Raw genomic sequence first — 21,820 nt, forward strand, 5'->3', positions numbered from 1 at the left:
CCTTTCAGAAGGACTGAATCAAAAAGTAATATAAAGTGGACCCCCACCCCCAGTTGTGGGGGTAAAAGGTTGATAAAAACAGGTTCACAAAAATTGTCAACACACCCTAACCCCCCCTCAAATGTTTGTAGGTGTATGTGCCCCCCTCCCCCCCCACTTTGCGCATGAAGAGCACACAAGTGTTATCATCACATTGACCCCTCTAATTAAAGAAACAGGTGGACTTCTCCATAAATTTGGCTGTCGCCTCATGAAGCTAGAAGCTAGTTGTAATTACTGCCAAAACATCGTACTCAGTAAATATTGTGGCTTGGCTCTCCAACACTTTGCTGCACTAGTAACGAATTGGCATGTTCTGTTGACGTGACAAACCTTACTAATTGGCTGTGTCAGATGGTGGCTGGTTTCACGACATACTTATATATTTACGCGATCTAACCCAAAAAAAATCTGTATTATGGAAGATATTGGATAAAAAAGGCTACGTGTTAAACTCAGTAGTATCTGCACACATGGGGTGGGGGGGAAAGAAAAGGACATCAGTGGGGGCCACGGGCAAGACGCCAAGTACCGAGAAGCCCTCCGTAGGCGCTAAAGTAAGGCGCCCTTAGGTGGGCGTCTTAATTGACGTCCTATTGACAAATGCCCCTCACAATTTCACACTGACTGGTGTTCTGGATAATAACCTTAGTGATCACTCCTTCATATTTGGGGTGAGATCATCAGCCAGACCCAAAGCCCCCCTAAATTGGTTGAGAAGCACTCAATGAGACACTTCAGCATACAGGCATTTACTAATGATGTGCCTCACTCGGATATTGACAAGGTCTGTGAACTCCCCAACCTGACTACGGTTTGGGAGACCTTCAGGTACACGTTTCTCCAAATTCTTAACAAACATGCTCCATTTGTTAGATTTAAAATTAAAGGCAACCGCCCACCATGGTGTGATCCTTTGATTACTAAGCTCATGAAAACAAGGGACAAGGCTTGGGCATGTGCTCAGAAAAGTAATTTGGTCAATGACTGGCTAGAATACAGGATTTTAAGGTGAATATATGCATAAAAAAATACGGCATGCAAAAAAGTGGTATACCCGTGGGGTATACCACTTTTTACAAAACAAGACCCTGCGGGGTGTATGGAGGTGCGGGCTATCCCAAAAATATTTTACACGTGTGACATGTCATAACTCGTAAATTTTTTTCATGGTAGGACTATCCACTATGCAACACTTACCTTTGACTAAAGCACTGCCGAATAAACCACTCACACTAAAATTGCACGTGTTATCACGTTTTAAATTATTATAATTGTTTGTACAGTGAAACGACAATGTATGAAGTGGGCGCACTTTGTTTACCGGCGACGGGAGAGCTGGGGGGAGAGATCAGAGGTCGCAATCGGGTACCCGATACCCGTACCCTACCCGATACCCGGCTACCCGTATCCGGCCGGGTTCACTCGTTTCCGGTTATGTCAATGACTTGGGCACTGACCTGGATCATTCCAGGGTAAATCTTTTTGCAGATGACACGACACTGATTACTGCTGGCCGCTCTCCGGATGACGTGATTGCTAAGCTCTAGGGTGATTTCAACAAACTACATCAGCTAGTTGCTCTAAAACTAGTCCTGAATACCTGCAAAACCAAGGTGTTATGTTTCTCACCAGGACTAAAGAAGGAAGTTTTTTTTCCCATTTACATTTCTTAAAAATAATTATCAAATAGAGCAAGTCAAGATCTATAAGTATCTTGAGGTCATGCTTGATTCAAAACTGAATTTTCAAGATGACATTGATTATATTGGCAAAAATACAAAAATTGGTTTTCTGTATCGACACAAGCACTGCTTCCACCCCATGTTCCGTTTGGAATTGATGAAAGCGACCATACTGCATCTACTTGATTACTGTGACATCGTATATAAATCAGCCCCCAGTACCGTACTGAAGAAGCTTGACTCAATTTATCACTCGGCCTGAAGATTTGCATTGAACTGCCCATATAGGACCCACCACTGTGATCTCTGCATTGGGTCAAACTTAACATATCTTAATGATCGACGGCTTGTGCATCAGATCTTATTCATTCACGATGTACTTACAAAAAAAATCCGCAGACTACTTGCTGGATCTCCTGTTTTGAAGAACAAATGTGATCTAAGGTCTTCGCTCATTTACCAGCTTCACAATCCTTATTTCTGTACTAATGGAGGAAGGGCCTTTGCTATTGATGCCCCCAGGGTCTGGATTGCTATCGCCAATAAACTGCAACTTGGATCACTACCTGTGAGAGCTTCACTCAAAAACTGCTCTAGAGGAATTGTACACCCCGAGCTACCAGCTATTCAGTGGCCTGAAATCAAATGTATCGCTCCGGATCCCCACTGCAAAGTATGATCTTGTGTTTTGATTATAGTGTGCTGATCTTTAAAGGTGCATTGCAAAATTGTGATACTCCTACTGATACTCCTGCTGTTATGGAGTGACTCAAGCAGCCAGCTATGGCTGCAAAATTTGGTAGTACATGTTATGTACATCGTTTATTATAAAATTTCAATCACAGTTCCTATGATCACCGTTACATTGTTTTTATAGCTTTATTTGTGATTTAAAAAACTTTTGGTTTAGCCATATTTGTTTGTTGTAGTAGAGTTAGACTGATAACTTGAATCTAAATTGTCGTATGGTTGTTATTGTTTGACTTGCATCCCAATGGGATTTTTGCACACAGCATTGATATACGGTGCTTTTTCTGGAAGACTTTGCTGTTTTTTCCTGGATTTTTCTGTTGCATGTAGTCACTTTAAAATGTTACATCAGGCTAAGACCAATTAAATGAAACCCAAAGGGATTAAAAGCAAAACAAGTGCATAGAGTAGGCCTGACATTAAATTGTTTTGATATTATGAACATATATATTTAGTGTATAAAGCCAAATGTAAATGTGACAACAATGTTTACCTTTTTTTTCAAATAAAGGACATTTAAAAAGCAATCAAAAACAGATTGGGAGCATGCAGAAAAGCATGGTCACACCTGACAGCCACTTTAATAGTAATGTCCAACAGTTACAATTCATACTTACAGGCGTACCTCGCTTTATTGCGCTTCGCTATAATTGCACTTTTTTAAAATGTCGGATCTCAAGATTCTCAAATGAGCAAGAGAAGATTAGATGAATAAATACGTACATCCATCATTTACAATCTGATTGGCTGATCATCATCTGTAACTCCCGCTTTTTGCATGTGAATTTAGCGAATCAGTCGGGTAAATTTAAACTTTGCGATTTAATTACGTACATCGTTATTTAGGCATACTGTGGGGGCCGTTGGCCCCCGGGGTCCCCTCCGCCTGCATCCCCTATTCCGGTTGCGTTGCCGCACCGCCCTATTACCCGCTACGGTTTCGCCGGCATTCGAACGCGACGCCCCTACTGTTACAGCCTCGCGCCGCGCTCCCACGCTGCGAGCATACGTGCGCACCGCATCGTCAATCAAGTGCCATACTCCCCCTCTTTACACAGCTACATACAGCTCTCGCACGCTGCGAGCGTGTGCCCGTCTATAGCCCTGTGCGGCACTCGCCTCCACGTCGAATAACCACGTGACCAATGCGCACCCGTATCCGACACGTAGTGAACGTACGCGCACTCACGTACACAGCTCCCCGCGGCACTCACTCACCACCGAGCACTCACGTTGGGATCGTGCACCTGTATCATACACGTATTGAACACACGCGCACCCACACGCGCAGCTCCGCGCAGCGCTCACTCACGTGGCGAACCACTGTGTACACACGCGCACCCACACGCTCAGCTCCGCGCAGCGCTCACTCACGTGGCGAACCACTGTGTACACACGCGCACCCACACGCTCAGCTCCGCGCAGCGCTCACTCACGTGGCGAACCACTGTGTACACACGCGCACCCACACGCTTACACTGCTCGACAAGATCACGCGAGGCCACGCTTCGCTATTAATTATTTATTATTTGCTACCCGCGAATTGATGTTAAATCAGTTTGAGTCGACGAGGCTGGCCAATTCCACTAAACCTGTACCTATTCCCTATTTATCGGTTATGACTCTACTTCACCTCCTTACTCACTGCTGGGTGCCCACGGCGGTTTGCTGCTCCCTGTGCTAACAGCATACCTCGATGCGTCGCACGGACGTCCGGGTCGCTGGCTGGAGCCGCGTCTGGTCCTCAGGCGCTGGAGTAAGAGAGCGATTTCTCGTTTGCGCCCCCTTTTTATCCTCCCTACATCAAAGGGATGTGGCTCTGAGCGGGATGGCGGCCCTCAGCCCTTCCCTAACAATGGGCTCGCGCCAGCTTGCACGCGCACGGCGGTTCCGGGCGCCTTTGATATGCTAATCAATGTGCGGCGTGCGCGGCGTAAATTCTAATTAATCCCTTTCTCATGCATGGCGCCGTGCTTCTGCGCATCATGCAGCGGCGTCCATCACCACGGCCCGCTGCGGAAGTTAAGCGCGGAGCCTCCGCATGTCCCCACCACCTGCCCTATCAATTGCGCACCCTAAACTATGCCGCCCCGTCCCTCCTCTGCCTGTCTCGTCGAACCGTGGGGGGGGGGTGTGTGGGGGGGATGCGTTTCAACCGTGGTGGCCGAATGCCCCTCGCCGCGGCCATACCATCTTAAGGCCGGTGCAAAGTAGTGTCGGGGGAGGTCGTCCAATTCCCTGATCGCCGGAAACCGTGAGAGTTAATCCCGATAAGGGTTTCTCGGATAAAAACCGGTCGATCAGGTGACCTTCCCTTCCAGCTCTATGGGGGGGGGGGGGGGGATGCGTGCGGGTGTGTTCATGTGAGGTGAGGTGAGGGGGACGAGGGGTTGGCTCCGTTGCTTGGTGGTGGCGAGGTCGGGGGTGGGGCGCCTGCCAAACGGCTTCGTGGCGGCGACATCACAATACTATAGCTGCATTGTGCGTTGAATATAGTGTAGTTTATACATGTTTGAATGCTTTTATATGCATTCGCAAGTGAAAAGAAAGCATGTGACTCACTTTATTTCTATTTCCAGTGTATTGCAGTGCTCTGGTCCATAAGGAGCAATTACGAGATACGCCTATATTTATTTAATACGTAACAATCAAAATACATTCCTAATTCGTGTTTTATAAGGCAGCATAATGCTCTGCATATCGACTATTTAACTTCGACACTTAATAACTTCATACAGTGAGGGAAAAAAGTATTTGATCCCCTGCTGATTTTGTATGTTTGCCCACTGACAAAGAAATGATCAGTCTATAATTTTAATGGTAGGTTTATTTGAACAGTGAGAGGCAGAATAACAAAAAAATCCAGAAAAACGCATGTCAAAAATCTTATAAACTGATTTGCATGTTAATGAGGGTAATAAGCATTTGACCCCCTCTCAAATCAGAAAGATTTCTGGCTCCCAGGTGTCTGTAATACAGGTAACAAGCTGAGATTAGGAGCACTCCCTTTAAGAGTGTGCTTCTAATCTCAGCTCGTCACCTGTGTAGTAAGTTGCAGGAGGCTTGGACGACGTGGTTGGAGGCACACTTATTTATTAACACCAACTTGTGTACAGTAACGGGAATACACAGCACTTGAAGGGGTATCGTCCCCTTCACTCGTCTAACAGGGAGACACCACGTCTAACCCCGCTAACCTACGCCCGAGTCCTCCACTACAGAGCTAGGGGAGGCTACCTATCCCAGCCCTGCTCAAGCTGGGATCCCGGCACCCTGAGTCTCCAGACCGGCTCTTATAAGAACGTCAGTCTGGGCTCTCGGGGCCACGCCACCGGCTTTCCCTGGTCGGTCCTGACAAGGACAGCGAGCCAGGGGAGCTCCAGGGCCTATTCTAGCTGGTCTTCACTCTTCGCTGGTTTAAGCTAACACTCGACCTCGAGCGCTCCGGCTCACCACCTTTTATAGCACTCGGCCCCCGGAAGGGGCCCGTGGGGGATGCAGGTGCGGACGTCGGTGTGAGCACCTCCTCTGTGTACGGCCCTAACCACGCCCCTTGTGTTTGTTACCCATCCGTGCCCATACATCTTTACAATTACACCTCTACATCACCCCCCCCCCCTGTACAGCCCGCAGCCATCCCCGGCTGCAACAAAATCACAATAAAGGTGCATCCCCCCGCAAAACCGTGTGTGCCTCGCGTAATTTTAACAAGAACAACAACAATAACAGGAAAAAAAGAAAAATAACCCGACGCACCCCCCTGAATAAATACCCCATTCCGTAAAACCAACATATATACACATACCCCGGACGCCCCCCCCCCCTCCTTCCGCAAGGGCCCCCCAACGGCCGACCTCACAAAAGTCTGCGCGTTTTGGCGCGCGTTCTCGCGGCGGGCCCGTCACAAGGGGCCGCCCTGGCTCGCCCAGTGGCGGGTGTCGACAGTCCGGGTGTGAGAGTATCTGGCTTCGCTGCTGAGTGACCTCCGACCCCCCCGGGAGGGGTTGGCGGTCGTGAGCACAGTCACTCCTGGTGCACCTGGAGATGGAACAGTCGGTGTCAGGTTAGGGGAAAGCAGCGAAGTCGGGGAGTGGGCGGACCGCTAACACGTTTGGCCACGCATGTGTGTGTGAGGAACACGGGGCGGCGCAACGAACGGTTTCAACCTGGAGGGGTGCACGTACCACCGACGCTTCCCCCACTTGACGTGTACACATTGCGGCCGCAAGACCTGAATGACCTCTACGGGCCCCCGCCACGGCCGCACCAGCTTTGACGAGGTTGCCAGTAGCACCTGGGGACAGTGCAACCATGCCCTGTCCCCCGGTTTCCATTGGAACACATGTGCCCGCCCCAGCCTAAGCCTCTCATTCGCCCTTTGGCGGAGTTCCGAATTTTGCACGGCCGCTTCCCGCGCCTCTGTTAATTTCCCGATGTTAAATTTAACGTGGTCGGACAATTTAGAATTTGTCCGAGGCGCAGAGAGCTTCAGCTGAGTTGTCACAGGCGGGTTAGCCTCGCGGCCATACATTAAGAAGAAAGGTGAAAATCCGGTGGCCGCATGGGGAGCCATCCTGTAGGCTTGCAACACCCCCGCAATGTGAAGGTCCCAATCGGTCTGGGATTCCGATACCTGCTGGGACAGTATGGACGTGATAGTCCGATGCAGCCGTTCCACCATCCCGTCAGTTTGTGGGTGATATGGGGAGGTCCGAATTTTCTCCGTACCCAAGAGGTTGCACACCTCGCGGAGGAGTTTCCCCGAAAATGTTTTACCCTGGTCAGTCAGAAGCCGTTCCGGAGCACCCTTGTCGAGGACGTAGCCCTGGACAAAGGCCTCCGCGACGGCTGCTGCCGACTGGTTGGCCAGGGGCCAGGCCATGGGCCATCTCGTGAAATATTCGACCCCTGTCAACAAGTACCTATTTCCCCTGGGTGTAGCGGGAAATGGGCCGAGAATATCCAGAGCAACGAGCTCGTTAATCCGGGAAACCTTTATCGACTGCAGCGGAGGGTTGGACCCCCTCGCTGGTGGCTTCCGCTGCGCGCATTAAGTGCACGACCCCAGGAGATCCCCCACGTCCTTTGCCATGCCCGGCCAGAAGAAATCGAGCTGGAGCATGGCAAGGGTCTTGTGAGTCCCCAAGTGCAGGAGCCGCTCATGCGCAGCCCACACCACTTTACCCCTCAATGCTGAAGGCTCCACCAGCCGTTGGCGGCGGGATTTCCCGTCCCAGTGCATTAAAAGCCCCTGGAACAACCCCCACGAGTCAACGTTCGCCGCCCCCTGACCAACCCCCCCGATGCGACGGCGCAAAGCGAGAAGGGAGGTGTCCTCCATTTGGAGGCGTCCCCACTCCGCAACGGACAACCCCAGCAAGGAATCCCTCCCTTCTTGCTCGATAGGACCCGACGTAGAAGGCGCATCGGCGGCGGCCACAAGGACCGAATCCGTGGTCACGTTCGGAGGCCTACAACACCCCGAACCCAAGAGGCAAGCGCACTCTGAAGTGGGCGGCAACCGCGACAGAGCGTCAGCGTTCGTGTGGCGGACGCCCTTACGATATGTGGTGACAAAATCGTAGTCTTGGAGAATCTCCAACCATCGAGATAACTGTCCCGATGGTTGTTGAATCCGCAAGGCGTACTGCAGCGCCGCATGATCTGTACGGACAGTGAAACGCCGACCGTACAGATACGGGCGGTACTGCTAAATGAAATAAACGATCGCCAATAGTTCACGACGGGTAACGCAGTACCGTTGTTCCGCCGGAGACAACACCCGACTACCGTAAGCCACCACATGCTCTACGCCACCAATGAGCTGCGACAGCATGCCCCCAATGCCCATGTTACTTGCGTCTGTATCGAGCAAGAAAGGTTGTGAGAAATCGGGATAATTCAACGGCGGAGCCCCCACCAGGGCATCCCAGAGGGAGTGAAAAGCAGCCTCCTCCTCCGGTCCCCAACGAAACCTGACTCCCTTGGACGTCAAGGCATGCAAGGGTTTTGCGATCGTAGCGAAGTCAGCCACAAACCGTCGGTAGTACGACGCGAACCCAATGAAACTCCTGACCTCCCCCACCGAGGTGGGAGTCGGCCAGGAGCTGACGCATTTCGTTTTGGCGGGATCAGTGGATATCCCCGAGCGTCCAACAATATGACCCAAATACTGCACCGATTCGCGGGAGCAAATGGCACTTCTGCGGTTTAAATTTCAAATTGGCAGCCCGCATTTTGAGAAAAACAGCACGCAACCTCTGGAGGTGTTCATCGAATGTTTTGCTAAAGACGATGACATCGTCCAAGTAAATTAAACACGAATCCCATTGCAAGCCCGCCAAGACCAGTTCCATTAACCGCTGAAAAGTTGCCGGCGCGGAATGTAAGCCCATCGGCAAGCGGTTAAATTGGAAAAGGCCGTGCGGTGTACGGAAAGCAGTCTTAGGTTTAGATTCGTCATCCAAAGGAAGCTGCCAGAATCCAGAAAGTAAATCCAGGGTGGAAAAGAATCGCGCCCCCGCCAAGGCATCAAGCGACTCATCCATTCGAGGAAGCGGGTACGCGTCGGCTACTGAAATTTTGTTCAACCGCCGAAAGTCGACACAAAACCGCAGTGAGCCATCGTGTTTTTTCACCAAAACGATCGGTGCGCCCCACGGGCTGTTGGAAGGGGATATGATATCGGCGGCTAGCATGTCGTCAACGGCCGATTTGACATGATCCTTTTCGGCGGGACTCAACCGAAAGGGATTTTGGCGGATTGGCGCGCTGTCACCCGTGTCAATGTGGTGTCGCAGCAATTTAGTACAACCAATATCAAATTTGTGTTGACTAAAAACGTCGGCAAACTCTTTCAGGAGAACTCGCAGCCTCTCACGCTGTGAGTCGGACAGGTCCACTGATCCCGCGCAAAGCGCATCCAGCCATCCGTCATCACAGTCCGAATGCAGGTCGCGACGGAGGATCGGTGCTCACCTGACCCACGAGCGGTTCCTCATAGGGTGCCGGCGTTGCGTGTGCAAACACGGTCCCTTGAGGAACCACGGCTGTTCGCGATCCCACATTAAGGACTGCAATGAAGGGGTCCCCATCCCCTTTCACCATGGTCTGAGCCGCTAGCAAATCGGGTCCATTGACCCCGGCTCGAGATGGTCCCAACAAGACCCCCCGATCAGCAACCCCCTCAGCAAACGGTCGATGCAACCTAAGAGGGACGAGTATCTGAGCTCCCAGGGGTACGCGTACAGTCCTTGCCACGAGCGCCTGCACGGTCGCAAATGCCCGACGCTCCGAGGCGGGGGAAGACAAAAACGTTACACGTCGGCCCGACGGGAGTTCGATGCACCCCTGGTCGATCAATATACGGATAGGCATTTTGGCCAAGAAATCCGTCCCCAACAGGCACGGAACCGCCAGCGAGGAGGAAACCAATACCGGGCCGGATAATTTGATATCCCCAATGCAAATTTTGGCGCGGATCTGCCCAATGATGCCCAGCGAGCCCCCGTTAGCAGCATAGCATGGCACGTCAACGGGGAGCAAAGGATGGCTTTGAACGGGAAGGATGTTATGAATCAAATCAGATATAATGGTCGCCGATGCTCCCGTGTCAATTAAAATCCGCACCTCAACCCCATCAATGTGACCGACCACGACCGACGACCCCGCCGACGCTGCAACGACACGATGGGCGAGCTCCGACCACTGGCCCGGTTGGAGCGCTCGCCGCATTTCAGAATATTCCGACGCAACGCCCGGCGATTTTCGAGCCCTGTTTGTTTCAGCGAGTGAGTGTGTGACAGATGTGTGCACGGGCCAAACGTGTGAGGTGCCACGACTCGCCGTATTTCTCTGCTGGAGCTTGGGTGGAGGCGGCGCGGCGTCCTGACGAGGTGTTGCCCCGCGCTGACGAGGAGCCCGGCATCCTGAAGCCACGTGGCCTTGAAGGCCATAGTTGTAGCAGCGTGCGAGCGCCCCAGATGGCCTGGGCTGCTCCTGGCGGCTCGGTCCGTTCCGAGCCTGTGGTCCCGCAGATCTCCATTCCCCCCGCCACTTCACCCCGCAGACCTCCTCCGATGGGAGGGTGGGAGCCGCCATGGCATGGCCGGCCACCCCCTTGGCGGCCTTGCGACGCAGGGACCGCAAGCCCCCGTGGATGTGGCGCGCGATCAGCAAGGAAGACATCTCTGTCATCTTGAGTCAAGATGGCGACGTCCAGCTCGTCCGCGAGTAGTAACAGCTTTTCCGCCACCATAGCGTCCACTCCCTCCTCGTCCATCCGTGGAAAAGCTGCCTTCGCCAGGGCCAGGAGAGCCGTCCGGAAAGCCAGAGGCGATTCGTTGGCACCCCGATGGCGATCGTGGAACAGCTGCCTGCAGTCCGAAGGCGGGCCGTAGACAGCGGACAGCAGCTGCAGCGCCAAGTGCAGCGTGGCGCGCTTTTCCTTAGGCGCCGAGGTGAGGGTAGCCAGGGCGTCGTTGTCCAGCATCGCCGGCAGCGCACGTAGTGCTTCGCCGTCCGTCCAGTTCGCCATCTCCTGATGAGCTAGGAACCGTCTCTTGAAGCCACCCCAGTCCCCGTCCGCGCCCACAAACTCTTTGAGAGGCGGCAGTCGCTGCTGTAACGCGACGTCCGTGGTTGTGGATCGCGCTCCGTCGTTCCCGGCACTCGGTACAGTGGGGGCGGGCTGCGCGTATGGCATCGCCGGTCGCTCCGTTGTCGACGCGCTGGCCGGTGTTGATGATGTCACGGCTTCTGCTTGGCCCTTGGCGGTCACCTGACGCGGGCCGGCCCCACCCTCTGCTCTCACTATAGCGATGGCGGGAAATTTGACTGCGAGCCGCGTCGGGGTGGCGGGAAACGGCACTGCGCGTCGGCTGCCTGTCGTCGTCCCGCGCAGCCTCTCCAGCCCCCAGCCGCGTGATCTCCTCCAACGTGGCGGCCGCAGTGTAGAGCAGCTCCACCAGGCGGGAGTGAGCCAGCCGAAGTCCCTCGGCCGACGCACCCCACCCTTCCTGTCGTAGCGGCGCGGGTGTACTCGGGCCCCGGCTGCTCGGATCCGACCTCGGCCATCTCTGGTGCCGAGTCGGCCGAGGTGTCCTCCATCTCCGGCTCCCTGGTACGCGTCGTCCCTCATGTGGCCATTGTTGCACGATCACTTCTGACCCCAGATGTAGTAAGTTGCAGGAGGCTTGGACGACGTGGTTGGAGGCACACTTATTTATTAACACCAACTTGTGTACAGTAACGGGAATACACAGCACTTGAAGGGGTATCGTCCCCTTCACTCAGTCTAACAGGGAGACACCACGTCTAACCCCGCTAACCTACGCCCGAGTCCTCCACTACGGAGCTAGGGGAGGCTACCTATCCCAGCCCTGGTCAAGCTGGGATCCCGGCACCCTGAGTCTCCAGACCGGCTCTTATAAGAACGTCAGTCTGGGCTCTCGGGGCCACACCACCGGCTTGCCCTGGTCGGTCCTGACAAGGACAGCGAGCCAGGGGAGCTCCGGGGCCTATTCTAGCTGGTCTTCATTCTTCGCTGGTTTAAGCTAACACTCGACCTCGAGCCCTCCGGCTCACCACCTTTTATAGCACTCGGCCCCCAGGAGGGGCCCGTGGGGGATGCAGGTGCGGACGTCGGTGTGAGCACCTCCTCTGTGTACGGCCCTAACCACGCCCCTTGTGTTTGTTACCCATCCGTGCCCATACATCTTTACAATTACACCTCTACACCTGTATAAAAGACACCTGTTCACAGAAGCAATAAATCAGATTCCAAACTCTCCACCATGGCCAAGACCAAAGAGCTCTCCAAGCATGTCAGGGACAAGATTGTAGACCTACACAAGGCTGGAATGGGCTACAAACCCATCGCCAAGCAGCTTGGTGAGGTGACAATAGTTGGTGCCATTATTCGCAAATGGAAGAAACACAAAAGAACTGTCAATCTCCCTCGGCCTGGGGCTCCATGCAAGATCTCACCTCGTGGAGTTGCAATGATCATGAGAACGGTGAGGAATCAGCCCAGAACTACACGGGAGGATCTTGTCAATGATCTCAAGGCAGCTGGGACCATAATCACCAACAAAACAGTTGGTAACACACTACACCATGAAGGATTGAAATCCTGCAGCGCCCGCAAGGTTCCCCTGCTCAAGTAAACACATACACATGCCCGTGTGAAGTTTGCCAATGAACATCTGAATGATTCAGAGGACAACTGGGTGAAAGTGTTGTGGCCAGATGAGACCAAAATGGAGCTCTTTGGCATCAATTCAACTCGCCGTGTTTGGAGGAGGAATGCTGCCTATGACACCAAGAACACCATCCCCACCGTCAAACATGGAGGTGGAAACATTATGCTTTGGGGGTGTTTTTCTGCTAAGGGGCCAGGACAACTTCACCGCATCAAAGGGACAATGGACGGGGCCATGTACCGTAAAATCTTGGGTGAGAACCTCCTTTCCTCAGCCAGGGCATTGAAAATGGGTCGTAGATGGGTATTCCAGCATGACAATGACTCAAAACACACGGCCAAAGCAACAAAGGAGTGGCTCAAGAAGAAGCACATTAAGGTCCTGGAGTGGCCTAGCCAGTCTCCAGACCTTAATCCCATAGAAAATCTGTGGAGGGAGCTGAAGGTTCGAGTTGCCAAACGTCAGCCTCGAAACCTTAATGACTTGGAGAAGATCTGCACAGAGGAGTGGGACAAAATCCCTCCAGAGATGTGTGCAAACCTGGTGGCCAACTACAAGAAACGTCTGACCTCTGTGATTGCCAACAAGGGTTTTGCCACCAATTACTAAGTCATGTTTTGCAGAGGGGTCAAATACTTATTTCCCTCATTAAAATGCAAATCAATTTATAACATTTTTGACATGCGTTTTTCTGGATTTTGTTGTTGTTATTCTGTCTCTCACGGTTCAAATAAACCTACCATTAAAATGATAGACTGATCATTTCTTTGTCGGTGGGCAAACGTACAAAATCAGCAGGGGATAAAATACTTTTTTCCCTCACTGTATGGACAGAAAGCCCATCTCTGCTTGGAAGACACCTAAAACCCTATGCATTCTTTAAATGACGTAAGCCTGCGAATAAGGCTGCGAATAAGGCTGCGAATAAGGCGAATGCTATGGAAAATCGTCTCAAACTCCAGGTTACACATCTTCCAAGGTGCCATTTCACACGTGCTTGCCCCTTCTACTCAGCTTTGTCCAAAAACTCCACCCACACCTCCACATCCACAAACTGCTGGGGATTGCCTCGCTCTCCCTCAGAATCGGAATTCTTCTCCTGCTTCACGCTGCATCCATCCACTTGTAGATTGGATGCTGGAGTCGAATCTTGATCTTCACATTTCACCTCCACATCAACTGCTGGGGATTGCCTCGCTCTCTCTCAGAATCGGAATTCTTCTCCTGCTTCACGCTGCATCCATCCACTTGTAGATTGGGTGCTGGAGTCGAATCTTGATCTTTACATTTCACCGTCACTTCTTCACATTTAACTTCTTCACATTTCACTGTCACTCCTGGCCAGTGTTGCCAAGTTGGAAATTTCTTCTGATTCTCGTTTCATGAGAGATGGGCTCATTGCAGCATGTTGACTTTCACAAGTCGATTTCACTTTCTCCTTATGTATCTTCTCATGCCTCTTTAGGCTTCCTGATAATGTAAACTTCTTCCCACAGACATTGCACTTGAAAGGACTCTCACCTGAATGTATTGTCTTATGTTTCTTAAGAGATTTTGAATGAGCCAATACCTTCCCACACACCATGCACTTGTAGGACTTATGAACTTGGTGTGTTCTCTGATGAACATGAAGAGTTTTTGAATGAGCAAATTCCTTCCCACACACAGTGCACTTGAAGGGCTTCTCACCGGTGTGTGTTCTCTGATGAATATGAAGAGTTAATGAACGAGCAAATGTTTTGCTACACACAGTGCACTTGAAGGGCTTCTCGCCTGTGTGTGTTCTATTATGTTTCTTAAGATTTGCTGACTCGGCAAATGCCTTACCACATACACTGCACTTGAAGGGCTTCTCGCCTGTGTGTGTTCTATTATGTTTCTTAAGATATGCTGACTCTGCAAATGCCTTACCACATACACTGCACTTGAAGGGTTTCTCACCGGTGTGTGTTCGCTGATGAACATGAAGAATGTCTGAATGAGCAAATGTCTTCCTACACACAGTGCACTTGAAGGGCCTCTCACCGATATGTGTTCTCCGATGAATATGAAGAGTTTCTGAATGAGCAAATGTCTTGCTACACACAGTGCACTTGAAGGGCTTCTCACCTGTGTGTGTTCTCTTATGAATTAGAATACTTTTTGAATGAGCAAATGTCTTCCCACACACAGTGCACTTGAAGGGCTTCTCACCCGTGTGTGTTCTTTGATGAACATGAAGAGTTTCTGAACGAGCAAATGCCTTCCCACACACAGTGCACTTGAAGGGCTTCTCACCCGTGTGTGTTCTTTGATGAATATGAAGAGTTTCTGAACGAGCAAATGCCTTCCCACACACAGTGCACTTGAAGGGCTTCTCACCCGTGTGTGTTCTTTGATGAAAATGAAGAGTTTCTGAACGAGCAAATGCCTTCCCACACACAGTGCACTTGAAGGGCTTCTCGCCCGTATGTGTTCTATTATGTTTCCTAAGATATGCTGACTCTGCAAATGTCCTACCACATACACTGCACTTGAAGGGCTTCTCGGCCCTGTGTATGCTCTGTTGCTGCTTCAAACGTACAATGCGATCCGTGCTGTATAAACACTGGTCACATCGGTGCGTTTTATCACCAGGTGGTGTCGAGAGCCTCTTCTCCATGCGATTCATTCTGTAGATATAGATATACACATTATACACAATACACACGCATACATTACAAGACAAGGATCCCCTGTATAGCCATAAAAGAGTGCTGTTAGCGAGCACCGATGAAGGCTGACTATGGGCAATGAGGAGGTGGGTGGCCAGCATCACAAACGGGTGCCTTTGTCTCCCTAACGGCAATGCTTACGCATCACACCAGGTACAAATTTTAGGCTGAGTCGACCTAGGGGAGGCCCAGGAATGGTTCAAATAATCATCACTGGTGGTGGCCATGCGTGGGAATTTAACTCGTGTCTCCGGGTTCGTAGTGCAGCACACCGACCACTGCACTACCACTCCCTAGATTACACACCCAGAGGACATAAACACACAATACTCATTACACACTAGAAAACAAAGTACACTGAGACAAAATATCCTGTTCATGCAAGTGCTGATGAACCAGCACCGATTAATGCTGGCATGGCATTAATAGGATGTGGTGTGGCCAGAACCACACCCGGCTGTCATTTTCTCAACAATGATGTTACAAACTGCAAGGGGTAATAATTTAAAGTTTAATACATAGGCTATCGCGACCAGTAATATTCAAAGGTGTTTTGGGTTAGATCGCGTTATTTATAAATGTGTCGTAACCCTTCACCACCCAACACGGCCAAACAGTAAAAAATGTGTCACGTTTTTCAAAGGGCAAATATTTCACTACTTTAGCCCACCGGACTGTTGAAAAGTGAATCCACAACATTTACAATTTGAGGTAATCATTTAAGGCTGAGTCGAACCATGGCAGGCCCAGTTCACCGTTTCACTGCTACCAATGTTGGCCATGAGTGGGAATCAAACTCCACAGAGTTAGTCGCAAAGTGCATGAACCAATGCGTCACCGCTTCCCACATTACCCGTTCATATGCACAGAAACACACAATTATACACTCATGGTCTATTAATGGTCAGAGACAACGGCGGTCAGGCGTGTTTCTGGCCACCTACCCCCAGGTGTATCATGCCGACCTTCACGGGTGGTCGCTAACAGTACATGCCCCAACAATCTGTTCAAGCTGTAGGGTGCATGTTTGTCTTTATCTTGTGTGTGAGAGGGAGTGGAGTTTGCATGTTCTACCCCTATGATACAGGGGATTCGTCCAGGTTTTCTGGTGTCTTCTTGCAGCTAAACCCATAAACAACTAAGTTGGTTTTACCCAAAAGATCCCACTGGTGAAATAATTACCTGGATGACTCGAATGGGATTACAATCAGGAAATTTCTTCCTACTGCAACAAACTTGGCAGAACCCTCCTGAAAAAGCCTCGAGACTCAGTGAGGATCTCCTCATTGAGGTTGAGACATATTACAAGAGAAACCAGACAACGGGCAAGCTTAGCAGACAAGCCCTGCATGGCCAGGCCCCACATCGTAATGTTTTCATATTACAACCTGGACATCGATTCACAGTTACTGTGGCCGAGGTCCATTTCGAAAGTATTTGATGCGGTTGTAGAACAAGACAGGAGGGAGAACTGAAGTAGGATTGGCAGACGGAGGCTTCCAAACGATGCTGGTCAACGCACCAGGAACTATGTACTGAATCACTTCTGTGCCCATACCAGCTCATCCTCTCATCCTGACCAGTAGGGAAAAGGAGATGCAGCAACATCGCTGTTCCCACATGAAGTAAATATAGGTCCTCCTGATAGCAACCAGCCCTATGCATCTTCCACTAAGGATGTCAGTCACCATCAGCGATCCATGTGTTTGCACACCAACGGATGCGCTACGCCAAGCTCGCAATCCAAGCATTTAGACTGTCTGGATTAAGGGCTTGATGTTATACTAACAGCAAGATCCATAGACTGGCCACACAGAGCCAGACTAACACAGAGACGCATTGACTCATGATTACTTTACCTCAAGGAGGAAAGCCTGACAGTCTCAGGACTCTTCCCAAGATTACAGTAGGACGTGGTGACAGTGCTTGCTGGGTGTGAATCCAGGTTATTTTTCTTTGAAATGGGATGTTTGGCCACTAGCAGCCACAATGGACTATTTGGTGAGATTGCATTCGGTAGTGGCCCGCATACAGTTCACACATAACTCAACGTATTTGTAAACAACACTGTGGCCTCCAAAGGGGGTAGATACAGCAATCCCTCGCCGAACGCGGACTTATCAACCACAATTTCAGGTATATAAGGTTTATTATTTGTATACTAATTTACCAACCGAGGCCTGAAAATTGAAGTATCCACGTGTAAGCAGGGTGTTAAGGAAGTTACATGACATGTGTATTGCATCATTGCATTACAGCATGACATCATTGTATTGTGTGAAGTAATTTTTTTAAACATCTTCTCACCCGTGTGTTTTCTGGTGAATAAGGACATATACTGACCGTGTAAATGCCTTTCCACACACAGAGCACTTGAAGGGCTTCTGGCCAGTGTGTTTTCTCTGATGTCTCTTCAAGTTGCCCATCTGATATGTGCTGTATGGACACTGGATGCATTGGTGCCTTTTACTGCCAGCCTTTGCCGAACCTCTCTTCTCCATGTGATTGATTCTGCAGATACAAACATATTACACACAATATACAGGCAGACCTCGCTTCGTGCGACCCTTAGAGTACCGATTTGATACTGCGCTTTGTCTTGGATATTTTTGTTCTTAATTTTTAAGTTTACAAAGTGCTCACAAGTGAGTACACGCAGCAGCGCGAGCCAAGCAAATGTACCCGGCCCCATTGTTCGCTCGGCCAATGAGAACGACACATGGTCTAAGCCAACCAGACCCCACCCCCCGCGATTTAATGATCACGATTCGTGGTCATGATTATATTTAAAAATCATTGACTTGTTTAGCCATAATATAGGTTTTTGGGTCAGATCGCGTTATTTATAAATGTGTCGTAACCCTCCGCCACCCGACACGGCCAAACAGTGCATAATATGTCACGTTTTTCAAAGGACAAAATAATTCACTTCTTTAGCCCACCGGTGTGTTGAAGAGAGAATCAACAGCATTTAAAAATTTGAGTACGACATTTCGCTGGTAATTACAATCAGCTTCATCGGGCAAGAATGGTGAAGCCCTCCTGTTGCTCTCGGTCTTAAATAAGCAGCAGCAGGGTAACGTCACCATTTAATTCAATCTGGTGCAGTGATTCGAGGCAAAGAGGGGGAGGGTATTGTAATTATATAGATTGGTAAATCATTACATTGTTATTCATTGGTATGTTTCCCTTATAAGGAATTGTATTTATTTAATAATATGCTTCCAGGCCGCACTAAGCCTGTAGCTGTCAGAGCGATTGAAGTTATTTCTGTTTCTCTCAATTTCAATGGATTCTATAATTAGTCTTGGCCAGTAATAATTAGTTTTACATAACACTTCAACGTTATCAAAATCAATTGAGTGTCCTTGATGACAAGCACTCTGCCACTGCCGACAGTTGTGTTTGAGATAATTAAATGCTTCTTTGGTGTTCTTTTATTCTTACGCTGATGTTGCGTTCCGTCTGTCCAATATAGCATCTGCCACATAAACAATTAATCCGATATACACCTTCTGTTGATAATTTAGGCAATTTGTCTTTAGTGCCAGATACCAGTTTTTGAATTGTGTGTACTGTACCAAATCTTACTTTAATGTTTTTGCTTTTGCAAAACCCGGGCTAATTTGTCAGTTACTCCTGAGATGTATGGTATTTTAATTGTTTGAACAATCTCATTGCTTCCAGCAGTGTTGCTTTGCGTTCGTGAATTGGCCTTCAGTGCTCTGTTAATTTGAGCATTATTGTAGCCATTCTGTCTTAGTGCTTCTTTAACATGTTTAATCTCTCACGAGACTCTCACCATTTGACACTGTTTTAGAGAGATTGTGTGTGGGCGGTAGTGTCGCGGTTAGCGCGCTGTGCTATGAACCCTGCGAACCAGGTTCGTTCGATTTCCGATCAAAGCCGACACTTGTGACACATCTGAATTGGTCCTAGGCCTCCCCTAGGTCAACTCGGCCTCCAATGAGTACCTGGTGCGGTGTGTAAACATCGCCACTCGGGAGACAAAGGCAGTCCGGGCGTGGTGCTGGTCACCCACCCCTTCGTGTGCCGTGCCGGCCTTCATAGATGCTCGATAACAGTGGGAGCGTGTGGGTGAGCGTGTGGGTGGGGGAGTGTAATTGTGTAATGCTTTGATGTCTCATTCAGACTAAAAGTAAACGTCTGGGCTGGTATCGTCCGAATATTTCAGTGCTGAAACCCGGCCTGCAGATTACTCAATGAGGAATACGCGAATGCAAAACAAACACTCGACGATCCTGAACTAGAGAATGGAGACTCTGAGAGGTGAAGTAGTCAGCCAGGTGAAGACAAATTAAACTGAAGAGAATCAAAGCAAATTCAGTCAGGCAAGGGCAGGAGGCAAGGGTTGCATTGCTCGGCCCCACGTAGTAACGTCCCAACCTGGACATCGATTGCATACTTGCCGCTACTCAATTGCTATCGCTACGAGAGAGAGAGAAGAAGCGAGGCTGTACCTGGGTAAACAACAACAACAACAACCAACATCACGATGTGAACTTCTCACCTCCGATCCGAGACAATTGCGCGCACAGAAGCAGCTCCTGGAATCTCGTGACGTCACACGGAAGCACGGGAGAGATGACATGACGTCACTAGCACCCACACCGACTCCCCTCAAGTTAACGCGGATGTGTATGAAGAAATTATGGTAACGAGGCATGCCCATATATGGAGTAATTGGGCGTGGCCGCATAATTAATGGAAATTACGTTAATGAGCCGCCAGGGGTATTTGTTTTACTGCAGACTCAACATACAACGTCACCCCGGGCCTTTGAAGTTAAGGGAATAATAAAAGTATACACTAATTCGCTAAAATTGGTTCTGCTGAAACAGAAGTTTTCAGTTTCATTTACTAGGTATAACCGCGTGAGCCATGCGGCTCTTGACTCGGGTGCAACCGCAACAAAACAAAAACATGAACAAGAAACATCTTAAAGTGACTACACGCAACAGAAAATCGTGGAAAAAACAGCAAAGTCTTCTAGAAAAAACACCATATTTCCCTCATTAAAATGCAAATACTCATTTCCCTCATTAAAATGCAAATAAATTTATAACATTTTTGACATGCTTTTTCTGGATTTTTTTTTATTGTTATTGTCTCTCACTGTTCAAATAAACCTACCATTAAAATTATAGACTGATCATTTCTTTGTCAGTGGGCAAACGTACATAATCAGCAGGGGATAAACTACTTTTTCCCTCACTGTACCTCCTGTCCCCCAACTGGGTCCTGACTCAGGACCTACTCTAGATAACAATAGGCCTAGGCTGCAGCTGCATCTCTAGGTGCCAGCGTGTCTGGTGAGGCAGCCACACTGGAGTGGCAATGGTCTGTGCCGTTTGGTCCGGGAGGGCCCACGCCATCGGCCACCTAGTGCAGTACTTGATTCCAATGAACAGGTATTTATTTCCCCTTGGCATAACCGTCAGCAGTCCCAGGATGTCCAACGTGACCAATTCGTTGATCCTGGTCACCGTGATGGGCTGCAGGGGCGCCTAAGTTACCTGGGGTGGTGGCTTCCGCCACGCATTTGACGCAGGTTGCGACCCATCAGTGCACGTCAACGACCCTGTAATGTGGACAGTGTCTTCCGCCCAGCCAAGTGTAGCAGCTGGCGGCAGTGCACGTCAATGACCAATTGTCGATGCAGCGACTCCGGAACCACCAGGCATTGCTGGCGTAACGCCGGGTCCAATTGCATGAGGAGGTCCTCCCATATGACATACTCCTCCCCCTACCTCCGCTGAGGCACGCAGTGCTCGCAGGGGGCTATCCTCCTGTTGTAGACATTTCCAATCATCCAAGGTTAGCCCCAGGTCGTGGTCAGTCAGCTGGACCTCACTCTGTGCGCCCTTTGCCGTGTGTACGGGAGCGATGACAGTTCCCTCCGGCATCGCCTCCTAGCAGTATGCTGTGCTTGTGGTGCATGTGTAGTAGGTCCCAGGAGACTTGGACGACGTAGTTGGAGGCACACTTATTTATTAAGCACAAAGTACATAACAGGCCGAGATGTACAACACTCGAAGGGGTATCGGCCCCTTCACCCGTTGTTAGCCCCCCCAGGCTAAACGGTGCGGACGCGGATGTAAGCGCCTCTCGGCGTACGGGCATAACCACGCCCAGTGTGTTTGTTTGCCCTCCGTAACACCTCTACACATGCACAAGGGCCCTGGGGTGCCAGCCGGGACGATGCATCCGCGTTGGCGTGTCTTGTCCCCTTGTGATGCACCACCTGGTACCTGTACTCTTGCAGGCACTATATCCACCTGGCCAACTGGCTCGAAGGCTGGTCAATGTGGAGCGAATACTGCAAGGCCGCATGGTCAATGCGGACCGTAAATTTGCGACCATACAGGTAGGGTCGAAATTCCTGCACGAAGTGGACGACCGCCAAGAGCTCCCTACGTGTGACGCAGTA

The 21,820-nt window shown here is 50.1% G+C and overlaps 1 protein-coding gene across 1 annotated transcript; it reads right to left on the reverse strand.

The window, feature by feature from the left end:
* Positions 1–10,240: 10,240 nt before the first annotated feature.
* On the reverse strand, positions 10,241–19,960 carry LOC133339425 (zinc finger protein OZF-like). The gene is made up of 3 exons (XM_061547571.1): positions 19,901–19,960; positions 17,713–17,880; positions 10,241–15,327 (listed from the first exon to the last, which is right to left on the reverse strand). The coding sequence occupies exons 2-3, from the start codon at positions 17,868–17,870 to the stop codon at positions 13,995–13,997; spliced, it is 1,491 nt and encodes a 496-aa protein (XP_061403555.1). The 5' UTR covers positions 17,871–17,880; positions 19,901–19,960; the 3' UTR covers positions 10,241–13,994.
* Positions 19,961–21,820: the final 1,860 nt, after the last annotated feature.

This window comes from Lethenteron reissneri, unplaced genomic scaffold (genome assembly GCF_015708825.2).
Source record: "Lethenteron reissneri isolate LAM-NWPU_2019-01 unplaced genomic scaffold, ASM1570882v1 scaffold_1864, whole genome shotgun sequence".
NCBI lineage: Eukaryota > Metazoa > Chordata > Hyperoartia > Petromyzontiformes > Petromyzontidae > Lethenteron > Lethenteron reissneri.

What these genes read in the sequence shown, in the direction of transcription:
- LOC133339425 (XM_061547571.1), bottom strand. Translation starts at nt 17,870, where the DNA reads ATGGAGAAGAGAGGTTCGGCAAAGGCTGGCAGTAAAAGGCACCAATGC. An exon ending in TGTGGAAAGGCATTTACACG is followed by an intron (nt 15,328 to 17,712) that starts GTCAGTATATGT and finishes CTATATCTACAG; the next exon opens with AATGAATCGCATGGAGAAGA.